Source organism: Hyperoodon ampullatus (genome assembly GCF_949752795.1).
Source record: "Hyperoodon ampullatus genome assembly, chromosome: 16".
NCBI lineage: Eukaryota > Metazoa > Chordata > Mammalia > Artiodactyla > Ziphiidae > Hyperoodon > Hyperoodon ampullatus.
In genome coordinates, this window is record NC_136929.1 from 64,106,208 (window position 1) to 64,119,301 (window position 13,094).

Genomic DNA, 13,094 nt, shown 5'->3' on the forward strand with positions numbered 1-13,094 from the left:
AAGTAGTAGGAAGGAAATAATACAGATAAGGAAAAAAATCAACAAAACAGAAAACAAACATAATCAATCACATCAAAAACAGATTCTCTGACAAGACTAGCAAAGTCCATAACTCTTAGCAAGACTAAAAAAGAAACAAAAAAAGAAATAAAGAAAACACAAATTACTATTACCAGGTCCACAGACATTAAAAAAGATAAGAGGATGACAATAAATTCAGATGAAATGGACATATACCTTGAAAAACAGAATTCAACAAAACTAACACAAGAAATAGACCATATGCATAGTCCTATATTTTTAAAACTAATCCTGTAATTTAAACCCTTCCCACAAAGACATCACCAGGTAAGCTGGTTTCACCTGGAATTCCTCTAAACATTTAAGGAAGAAGTAATAACAATTTTACACAAACTATTCCAGACAAGAGAAAAAGAGAAAACACGTCCCACTTTGTTTTAGGAGGTTTGGTTACCAAAACCTGACAAGGACATTGAAAAAAAAAGGAAAATTACAGAGCAATCCTTCTCATGAACATGATGCAAAAATTCTAAATAGAATATTAGTAAAACAAATCAAGAGATATATAAAAAGAGATTGTACATTATGCCCATTGGATTTATTCCAGGAAGGCAAGGTTATTTTGACATTTGAAATTCTCCACATTAAGCAAATAATGGGGAGGGGTACCATATGGTTATCTAAATAGAGAAAAATTTTTTTTGATAATATTCAGTACTCATTCATAATTTAAAGTAATTAGAACAGAAGTGAACTTTATTAATTTGATAAAGCTTATCTACAAAATATCTACTAGTGAAAACTTTCCTTCCTTCCCCACATTTTAGAAGGGTGACTACCCTCTAAAGGGTAGTCAAGGGTGACTACCCTCACTGCTTCTATTCAACACTGTAACATCATACTGGTTAAACATTATACAGTACCATAGAGCTAGAAAAATTAAAAGAAGAATCAAAACTCCCATTAATCACCGACTATGTGATGGAATGTATGGATAAAGTTTACAAAAGAATCTACAGATAAAATTTAGAATTAATTGGTAAATTTAGCAAGGTCACTAGTCAACATACAAAAATAAACAAAACTAAATCCAGTGGTTTATACAAAAAGAGAAAATAATATGATCAATTTAGGATTATCCCAGGAATGCAAGAGTTCTTTGTCATCAGAAAAAATATGAATGTCATTTACCAGATTAACAAGTAAAAGAAAAAAGCGACATGCACATCTCAATAGATTCTGAAAGTCACTTAATAAAATTCAACACTTATTCGTAATTAATAACTAAGAGCATGTAAGAATATAAAGAACTTCCTCTCTGATTAAACAACTAAAAACCTAATTCTTAGAGGTGAGATACTGCAAGCATTACCTTTAAAATCAGAATTAAGTGTCTATTATCATTGCTATTAGTTACATCGTGCTAGAGGTTGTAGTCAGCACATTAAGGCAAGGAAAAGAAATAAAGGGCTTATGGATTGCAAAGAAAGAAACAAAAGTGTCATCTAGTCTCAAATAATATAAATGTCTATACAGAAAACCCAAAGTAAAATCATCAGAAATAAAAAGTTAGTTAATGCTTCGATCTAATGTAATCAAAACATAAAAATCAATTCCATTTCTATATACAGCAACCAATAATTTAAAAATGTAACTTAAAAATAGATACCACTTACACTATAAACAAGACCTATAAGTTTCTTAGGAAAAAATATAACAAAATTTTCTTAGATTTATATGGAGAAAATTATACAAATTTTTCTAAGGGACACTAACCCTACCCTAACTAAATAGGGAAAATTCAACAGGTTCATAAATTGAATTATTTAAGATCATAGAGATATTAATTCTATCCAAATTTATATATAGATTCAAAGTAATCACAACCATATTCCCAATTGCTGTTTGAGAAATATAAAGTTGATTCTAAAACCTAAGTGAAATAGCAAAAAGCCAAGAATGGCCAAAGCACTCTAGGTGAAGAAAATAAAATGGAACACCCTACCTGATATCAAGATTTATTATAAAGCTCTGACAATTCAAATATCAGTTATTGGTGTGCAGGAATAAATACACCCATGAGAAGAATGCAACAAAGATCCAGAAATGTATCCACATATGTGGAAATTAGATATATGAAAGAGATGGCACTAGCCTCACCCCACCATGATGACATACAGAAAGTAGGAAGCAATACTAATTCTGCACCATCCCTTAGGACCTGCGGTTACCAAGAGCAACACCACTGCTAATGATTTACCACTTGCAAAAAGAGAGTCTTTCAGTAAATCATAAGAGTGAATTTGCACATTTTTGGTTTCTGCAAATTCCATCATGGTTTAATATTGTATGATTCATTACCTTAACCTGTTACTACTCAGTGGATAAGTGATTTTCTTCTTTGTAAGATTCAGAATAAAAGCAGGGTACCTTGATGTTTTTCTTTTTGTTGTTTACTTTTGTTTTTAACGACAGCCTTTTGGCTTTTGAATGCTTGCTTTGCTTACATTTTTGTTTATGAAAAGGAACTAATACAGTTGTTAAGCAAGAAAGATTCCTGATCTGCTATTAAATACATATTACAAGTCTGTGGAATACTAATCAAATCTTTGGTTTCCTTTTTAAGACGTGGCTTCTAAGGCAAGTGCATTTTTCTACCTCAGTTCAGTCCCCATTACCATTTTATATTCCATCAGAGGCCTGGCTAGCAACAGTAGCCAGCTCTTGTCTGAATCCTGCAAACTAGGCTCATACATATGACACCTGTAGAAGGGCTGGGCTCTACAGAGGAGACCTAACTTTTGATGATGGCTTGCATAAGGAAAATCACTCTTGTTCCTTGTCATTTTGCAGTTAGTCGGCAAAAAACTAATGCTTGTTTCCAGGGGAATTTCAGATCTTGACATTAATGGAAATAAAGAGCATACTCAAGTAAATTAATTTCCTGGTGGCAAAGCTATAAACTTTGAAAACTCTAGATTGGCTTGGACTTTCCCTCTTTAAAATACACAATGACAAAACACTTTGTCAAAAAATGATATATCCCCTCAGAGCAAGCAAATATTTCATATGGATATTTTTGGCCCTATCAAAAATTTTCCCCAATTCATCTCATTTTTATAAACTTAGTACAATTTATTTTTACTTATTATGTTATCAGTGCTAGGAAAGTTTTTATTTTTTAATATTAACTGGCATTAATGTTAGTTGAATTTGATAGGCTAGCATGCTGTTATTAATATGATTATTATATTCATTTCATAGCCAATTTATGGTAGTTTTATATTTGGATCCATAAAAATAATTATATTATCCATTTCCAAAAGCACATTCTCTCTGAGGAGGAATAAATATGTATTTTCCAGATAGTTGTGCTTAAATACAACTATAGCCCAAAAGTAACCATATGTAGGCCTATCTATTTATAATTGTTAACAGCATATTTAACTAATAGGAAAAATAAACTGACCTACGGCAAGTATTCAACATTATTATGTGACTCTGCATTTTACTTATATTTTTATTTAAAAATCCATTATTGTATAAAAGATGAAAACTTGTTGCTTAATACAAGGCCACAAAGATTTACACCTATGTTTCCCTCTCAGAGTTTTAGTTTTTAGCTTTTACATTTAGACCTTCAATTTTGAGTTGCTTTTTGGATATGGTATGAGATATAGGTCCAGCTTCAATCTTTTCCATGTGGTTTTCCAGTTGTTCCAGTGCCATTTGTTAAAAAGACTATTCTTTCCCCATTGAATGGTCTTGGCAGCCTTGTAAAAAAATCAGTTGATGATGGATGCATGGGTTTATTTCTGAACTCTAAATTGTTCCATTGAACTATATGTCTATCCTTATACTACTATCACACTGTTTTGATTACTGTGGCATTGTAACAAGTTTTGAAACTGGGAAGATTCAAGATTGTTTTGGCTATTCAAGGTCCCCCGTATGGCCATATGAATTTTAGAATCAGCCTGGAACACAAAAAGGCAGATGGAATTTTGATAGAGGTTGCACTGAATCTATAGATCAATTTGGGGAATATTGCCATCTTAACAATCTTCAGTCTTCCAATCCATGAACATGAAATATCTTTCCATTTATTTAGGGCATCTTTAATTTCTTTCAACAGGGTATTGTAGTTTTCAGTGGAAAAGTATTTCACTTCTTTGCTTAAATCTACTAAGTATTTTATTCTTTGTGGTGCTACCATAAATGGAATTGTTTTCTTATTTTCAGATTGTTCATTGCTAATGTTTAGAAATACAACAGACTTTTGCATACTGATCTTGTATACTGCAACATTGCTACATTGTTTATTAGTTCTTACAGTTTTTTTTATTCTTTAGTATTATATATAGAGAGAGACTATATATATATATATATATAGAGAGAGAGAGAGAGAGAGAGACCATAATCATCAGCAAATAAACATAGTGTTTCTTCTTCCATTTCAATCTGTGTGCCTTTAATATTTTCTTACCTAATTGCTCTGCTAGAATTTCTGGTATAATGTGGAATAGAAGTGGAAAGAGTGTACATCCTTATCTCATTCATAATCTTGGCAGGGGGGAGTCCAGTTTTTCATCACTAAGTACAATGTTAGCAGTGTGTTTTTCATAAATGTCCTTTCAGTTGAAGAAATTCTCTTCTATTCCTGGTTTGTTGAGTGTTTTTTTATTTGAGCATGAAAGGGTGTTGGATTTTACTGCATCTGTTGAGGTGATCATGCATTTTTTCCTTCATTTATTCTATTAATATGGTATAGTACATTGACTGACTTTCATGTTAAACTGACCTTGCATCTGGAATAAATCCACTTAATCATAGTATATAATGCTTTAATATGTTGCTAGATTGTTTGCTAGTATTTTGTTAAGGATTTTGTGTCAATATTCACAAAGGATATTGGTCTGTAGTTTTCTTGTGGTGCCTTTTCTGGCTTCGTCATACCAATAACAAATACTGGGCTCATAGAATATGTTAGGATGTGCTCCCTGCTCTTCTATTTTTTGGAAGAATTTGATAAGAATTAGTGTTAATCCTTCAAACATTTGGTAGAATTCACCAGTGAAGACATCTAGTCCTGGGCTTTTTTTAAAATTAGAAGTGTTTTTATTATTGACTCAGTCTCTTTGCTATAGGTCTCTTCAGATTTTCTATTTCTTCCTGAGTCAGTTTGTTTTTTTAATAATATTTGTCCATTTCATCTATATTATCTGTTGACATGTATTTATTTGTAGTATTGTTATCATTTTTATTTCTGTGAGGTAGTAATATCCCTTCTTTTCATATCTGATTTTAGTAATTTTGTGTCTTTTCTTTCTTTGTCCAGCTAAAGGGTAGTCAATTTTTAAAAAAATTTTTTTCAAAGAACCAACTTTTCTGTTCTGTATTTTCCTATATTTTTAAATATATAAACACCTCTCTACATGCAATACTGATTGGTCAGCACATCCAGTAACTGAAATAACATTATTCTTAACATGATGAGCAGGGTGCACTCCTAGAAACTTCTTCTTACATGTCTTTAAACACCTGTCTGCATGCATTACACAATGGTCAGCCCATACATTCTCAGAAATAACGCCCTTTTCAACATGCAAACAATTTTTGAAACATCTTTTTTACATGTGTACTCAAACACATCTGTACATGCATTACAGAATGGTTAGCACATCCATTTGCTGAAATAACACTGTTACTTCTCTATTCTATATTTTCTTCTGTCTGCTATAATCTTTACTATTTCCTTCTTGCTTTCCGTTGTTTGCTTTTCTTTCCCTAGTTTTTTAAGGTATAAAGGTAGGTTTTTAATTTATTTTTCTTTAATGTAAGCTATAAATTTCCCTCTGAGCACTGTTTTTGCTGTATCCCATAAGAATTGATATGCTGTTTAATACCAAACTTTTATCTCAAAGTTTTCTCTAATTTCCTTATTTCTACTTTGACCCATTGGTTATTTAAGAGTATGCTATTTAATTTCCACATATTCATTTTCAAAATTTCCTTTTGTTATTGATTTCTAATTTCATGTCATTGTGGCTGGAGAACACACTTTAATCTTTTTAAATTTACTGAGACTTGTATTGTGGCCTAACGTGTGGTCTTAGATAATACAGCATGTGCCCATGAGAGGGCTGTATACTCTGTTGCTGGATGGAGTGTTCTGTAGATGTCTATTAAATCTAGTTGGTTTATAGGGTTGCCCATGTCTTCTATTTCCTTGCTATTCTTTATTTCTTTGCTAATTTGAGTTACTGTCTAGTACCATTTCAGCCTCAAGAACCCATAAACATTCATGTATGGTAAGTATGATTGTTTTTTTATCTTAGAATGTCTTACTTTCTCCTAAATTTTCAGTTTTGCTGGATATAGAATTCCAACAGTTGTTCTTCCATCATTTTGAATGTCATCCAGTGCTTTCTGGCCTCTGTGGTTTCTGATGAGAAATCAGGTGTTATTGGGGATCACTTGCAAATGATGAGTTCTCTCTCTTGCTTTCAAGATTCCTTCTTGGTCTTTGGCTTTTGATAGTTTGTGATGTGTCTTGGTGTTATTTCTTTGAATTTATCCTACATAGAGCTTGGTGAATTTCTTGAGTGTGTATATTAAGGTTTTCATCAAATTTGTAGTTTCCTGCCAATATTTCTTCAGATATTCTTTTGGTCCTTTTCTCCCTCTTTTTTCTTTCTGAGACTCCCATTGTGTGAATATTGTTGATAATATCCCAAAGGTCTCTGAGGTTCTGTTCCTTCTCTTTTCTTTCTGTTCCTCAGACTGGATAATCTCAATTGACCTTTCTTCAAGTTTGCTGATATTTTTTTTTCTGCCTGCTCAAATCTGATGAACTCCTATAGTGAATTTTTCATTTCAGTTAATATACTTTTCAACTGCAGAAGTTTTTCTATAATTTTTATAAAATTATGACTAAATTATTTTTGATTATAAATTTATAACTATAAAAACATCCTTTTTGAAATTTCTACCTCTTTATTGATATTCTCTATTTGGTAAGATATTGTTCTCATACTTACTTTCAGCCCTTGAACATATTTAAAAGAGATGTTTTAAAGTCTTTTGTCCAGTAAGTCTAACATCTGGGCTTCCTCAGGGACAGCTTCTGTTGACTGTTTTTTTTTTTCCTTCTGTGTATTGGCTATACTTTGAGCACCTTGCCTTTTTTTTCCTTCTTGAAGCATAAGCATTTTTAATATTATGATGTGACCATTCTGTTGGGAAATCAGATTTTCTCACCCCATCCCTCAGAGTCTGCTGTTGGTGCTTTTCGTGGTTGCTCTTGCATGTTTCAGTGACCTTCCTGAACTAATTTTGTAAAATCTATATTCTTTGTTGTGCATGACCAGTTAAAGTGGTCCATTAGCTTAGTTGTCAGCTAATGACTGGAGATTTCAATGTCTGGAACCAAAAAAATCTCCCAGTCTTTGCTGAGATGTTGTGTGTGAGAGTTGGGGCATTCCTTCAACATTCAGCCAGGTAGCTTCTAACTTTGCTTCAGCCTTCACTTTCTGCTTCCACAAAGCCTCAAGGTTACCCAGAGGTGAGTGCTTAGGGTCTTTCTGGTCTTTCTTGAGCATGCACAGTGCTAGACATGTGCACTAGATTTCTAGATTGCCAAGAATGTCAGAGTGTTTCAAAACCCTTATTAAGTATTTCATTTCTAACTTTTCTTCCCAAGCTTTTACCTTAGTCTACCATTTCTCCTAACTTCAGGCAGCAGAGAAGTGTCCTCCCCTTGACTGGCCCCTCCCCTCAACTGGCCCCTCCCCCTGGGTAGTGGCTTTAGCACTGGGCGAGTTCCAAGTTAGGCAAGAGAAAAATAAGCTTTCAAATGGGTCTCCCAGGGAGGCAAGTCAAATAAGGACAATCTTTGCAAACGTGGTCCATTCTGCTTTCTCCAGTACCAGGAAATGTGCGATGCTGTTTTCAAGGCTATTGCTGAGTTTGGGAGCAAAGTATAGGACTAGCCTAAGTTAAATACCACAAAGCATACCAAGACTCAGCTTGTTTTGCTTAGTTTTTTAATAAGCACAATCTAACTGCTATTAGTTTTTAGTTGGTTTCTAGAATTCTGAAAAAGTTGTCTTGACAGTTTTTGAAGGCCAGTTTTATTGTTTCTTTTAGGGAGAGGCAGAATTTTGGAATTCCTTAATCCAACGTTTTTGTTGATGTCCCCAACCTATAAGACAATCTTGCATCTTAATCAAATAGCTAATTAATGTAACCCAGTCATTATGATCATCAAAGAATTAAAAATGTATGGTTGTGTTTTAAAACTTTCTTTTCTATGCTCTCAGCCTCTTCAACCTCAAGTACATACATGTGGCTTTCATAAAAAATGATGTTAGTTCATTTTATCCTCTTACCTACATGCACAAACACCCTATCAAACTGCATTGTGTCTACTTATAATACATGTGATATCTGTGCAAGACAGGGAATTCAATGACAGAAGCACATCTTAGTGGTCTTTTAAAACCTTGTTGCTTATCACAGAGACTGCCCCAGTTGGTACATAATAAATGTGTTTAATAACAAGCACAATGAAAAATATTAGCTAACACATATTGAGTTCTAACTTTACCCCAGGCCCTGCGTTAAACAATTTTTTTAAACTCTTTTTAAAATTGTGGAATACATAGACAAGAGTTCACGTCACATATATGTAAATTTTAGAAAATAACAAAATAAATATACATATGCCAACACTCCATTGTAAGAACAGAACATTAGTAACTTCTAAAGATCCTGTGAGATAATCTTGAATTCCGTGTTAATCATTTCCTATATTTCCTTATAGCTTTACCACATGTGTATCCATGAATAATGTATAGATTTGTTTTATCTTTTATTTTAAAATTCTATAAATGGACTCATACTATATTATTCTGTGATTTTTTTTTTTTTTGTTCAACATTATGTATTTGGAAATTACTTCATTTTTCACTACTGTAGAGTATTCCACTATATGGATAGACCTAAGGACGTGAGCTAATAGCAGTCAGAAAAGGCCAGGCTATGTGAGATAATAAAAAACTCCTAAGGCAAGGAAAAAAATTTGAGGATCAAGCCCTAGAGTATGTGAAATTTTAAAGGTCACAAAGAGGCAAAAGAACCAGGGAAGGAGGTTGAGAGGGGTTTGGCTAATGAAGTGGAAAGAAAACTAGCAGAAAGTTGTGCTGTGAAAGCCTAGAAAGTATAGTATTTCAGACATAAGTGTGTGGAATACTATTGAAAGTTTAATAAAATAAGGAATGAGAAGAAACCATTGGATTTGACAACATAAAATACTATGGAGATCTCATCAGGGTTAGTTGTGTTGTAGTGGTGACGCTGAAGCCATATGGGGCTAATTTAAGACATAATGGCAGCAGAAATGTAAGACAGCATGCATAGACAATCATAAAAAAGAACAGCTGAGAAATGGAGGTGTGAGGATCTGGGAGGTGGGAAGTTTTAAAAAATACTATCAACACTAGAGCATTGTGTATGCTGTTGAGAATAATCCTACAGAGAAGTCACAAGTTGCTGAAGCAAAAGAGAGGGATAACTCAGAAACATCTCTGAGAAGGTGAGAGAATGGAGTCCAGAGTCCAGATGAAGGGAACAGCCTGTCACAGGAGGAGGGGGACTGTCTCCAACACAAAAGGAGGAAAGATGAAGATGAGTGCAATATATAAGGGTAGAAAAATGCAGATTAGCCTAACAGCTGTTTTCTCAATTAATTATGAAGGTCATTAACTAAGTGAAGGTGGAAAAGTCATCTTGAAAAGTGGGGAGGTGAGTTTACCAGAGACAGAGTAGAACTACAAAGCAATATTCAGTGCCATTTGAAGACTGTGATCATGAATTTAAAAAGTCAATCAGTCTATTTGTGTGATTTTTCTCAGATAATATTCACCTGTTCAAGTACAAGCACAAAGAAAGAAATGGAAACGTTCAACCAGAGGGGGTTTTGGTCAGGCAAATACCTTTTCTCTCTGAAGGAAAGGCTGACACGCATTACCTTAGGTTATACTTACTCCATCTCAAAACAGTTCAAGATGCAAACTATGAAGTAAATAGCAAATACAGTGTTAAGCTAATGAATTAACACTTACAATGGTTTATTTTAACTATGTTTTCAAGATCACACTGATATCACATTCTGCTCATCAATCTTTCATTGGTTATCTCAATTTGGTTATCTAATTGGTTATCTCAGATGTATAAAAATACTGCAATGATTGCTGCTCTAAAAACAGTTTAATATTTTATTTGAAAAAATTATGTAAAAAACTAAATATACTTTTTTCCTAGAAATCAAAGGAATTCACTAATAGTAAGTAAGCAATCTTTTCTCACGATATAAATTATATAAAATTTAAGCTCTTGATTTATATCATACTTTATTTTCTATCTTTTATATATCACATATACTCATTGAAGGAAAAAGACTAAAAATACAGATTAAATACCAAAAGAGATGATACATAATCAATCACTCTTGCTCCAAAAAAATCATATTTCAGATAGATGAACATGCCATGTTCTGTAAATACTAATTTGTTATATATTCTGTATTTGCTATATAAATAGTAATTTTATCTTACTACTTTTCAAAATATTTTAACCTAGTCAATTTTTTCCTTATGCCTCATTTTCTCATTTATAATTTAGAGACTTAGCTCTTTTTATGGATTTACCAGAAATTAAGATATTTTGCTAATAAAAATCTGTCCTCAAAATCTTACCAACAAAGCCAAAGTCAAGTCACATCAAACACATTTAGATGTTTTTTTAAAAAAAAAACAAAAATAAAAACAGTGATTTTGAATCTTACTCTTGGTACAGTTCTAAAGTCAGAGCCCAAACAAGGGGCCACAATAGGGCTAGACATAATGTCAATTAGCAATCGCTACTCTGGCATTTTTCCTGCAGGGTTAGAGTATACCTTATTTCTTTGGTTTGAACACCAAAGTGTGTAGATGGTTGAAGTTAGAGTCCACATTGTACCACAAATATTCTTTTTTAAACACTAGATTTACATGCAGCACAGGATGCCTACATCCCATATGAAGTGCCAAACTTCACCTTGAATTCAGTCTAGGGCAGACACAGAGTAGAAGTCACCTTTAAATTACTTCTCTCTTTTCCTATTTTTTTTTTTTTTTTTTTTTGTGGTACGCGGGCCTCTCACTGTTGTGGCCTCTCCCGTTGCGGAGCACAGGCTCTGGATGCGCAGGCTCAGCGGCCATGGCTCACGGGCCCAGCCGCTCCGCGGCATATGGGATCCTCCCAGACCGGGGCATGAACCCGTATCTCCTGCATCAGCAGGCGGACTCTCAACCACTGCGCCACCAGGGAGGCCCTCTTTTCCTATTTTTGCTGAACGTACATTTCTGCTCCTCAGTTTAAGTATACCTACTCACAATATCTAGCAAAAAAGCAAATGAATTTTTAGGTAAAGAGATATTTATTAGGTCATATCTTCAAACTAATTCCTAAGTTTATTTTTTAATGTACAGTTAATTTAGAACTAATCTTGTAAAAAAAAAAAAATCCCTCAAACCTCTCATACTACTCTTTTCCCACGTATTTATATTCCAGAATTGAGAGGAACTGCAGAGCTGGAGAGATGTGGAGTGCAGATACAGAGCAATGCCAACTCAGGTCAACACGTGTTACTTACTTTCACTTTACTGTGACCAAAGCAAAGCAATTATTGGGAGCTGCATTCTTATGATACAAAGAAAACTGTAACCATCAAATTTCAAAGTAAAGATTAAAAGACTAAAAACCAAGAAAACCTTCAGTGTTTTAGGAATGCAATATTTTGCTAACATATTCAAAGATAATCAGGAGAGAAGTGTCTGCACTTGCTGCGGCGATCGGTGTAGAATGCTCTCTGGATCTTTGTATTCATTGACTGGATTCATCACAGCTGCATACATTTCACCATAGGCTCTGCAGACTAATTCTGTAGACTGTTTTATGATCTGCTCTCTATTGATAAACAAACAAAATGTGAACACATAATCTGAGAATGAAACACTAAGCATTGTAAGAAAGCTCAATACATGAACCAACGAATTTCGTTTTCATAATTATCACATATATATTATTAAAAACCATTGTACAACTACATAAGTTAGTTATTTTGGTTTGGGGATAAAAGGTTTTTTTACATTTATTATTTCTTTATTAAATCTTCTCCATTAGTATGCAGGTTGCAGGAGGGCAGGAGCTGTGTTTTGTTCACTGCCTTATCTTTAGGGCTAGAACAGTGCCTGATATACTGTGGATTACTAAACAAGAAACAGAAACCGTGACCCACCATCAATGTACTGATTTTGCAAACATGACTGATAACACATTAACCTTAAAGAGGCTTATAATTATTCAAATTTATCAATACTTCAAATCTCAGAATACCTTACAATATACTGTCCTTTCACCTATAGCTCCTCAAATTTATCAATACTTCAAATCTCAGAATAACTTACAATATACTGTCTTTTCACCTATAGCTCCTACACTAATAACCATATCTCCTAGATTTCTTATCTCTCGCAGAAATGTGACACTTGCTACAACAAATCACAGCATTTTCAAATACACATTTCTACATAAGTACATAAAAGAATAGAAATAGTTTAAAATAAACTGAAGCAAATGTTTTTAGAAAATAATAACACTGGGCTCATTAAATCTGCATTAACCCCTTATGTTTTCATGACATTTACTTCATCATCCCCAGCTACTTCTATTTCTATATACCTACTGATGAAAACATCTTTTTCTGATTTTTATAACTAAATTAAAAATGTGTCTTTAAAGCTTTACTCCCAAACCTACTTCCCTATGTCTCCTGCTTCTGTCAATGGCATAACTATGTCTCATCACCTCAGTTCAGGCCCTAACAAACTTTTGTTGCCTGGGGTATCTAAGAAAAACTCCTACCCAGTCTTTCCCCATCCAGTCTGTTTCCCATTTAACATATCATGAGCACTGCTCTTAGATTAATCTTTCTAAAGCAAACCTTTTATCGTGTCTCCCCCCTACCCAGG

General features: G+C 33.5%; 1 protein-coding gene across 1 annotated transcript in view; it reads right to left on the reverse strand.

Moving 5' to 3' along the window:
• Nucleotides 1-11,882: 11,882 nt before the first annotated feature.
• COG6 (component of oligomeric golgi complex 6) overlaps nt 11,883-13,094 on the reverse strand; it is a gene marked incomplete at both ends in the record, with an annotated part of 66,216 nt that continues 65,004 nt past the window's right edge. Inside the window, one exon of the mRNA XM_079721910.1 lies at nt 11,883-12,030. Coding sequence (XP_079578036.1) covers nt 11,883-12,030 — 148 coding nt within the window. The remainder of the gene's footprint in view (nt 12,031-13,094) is intronic.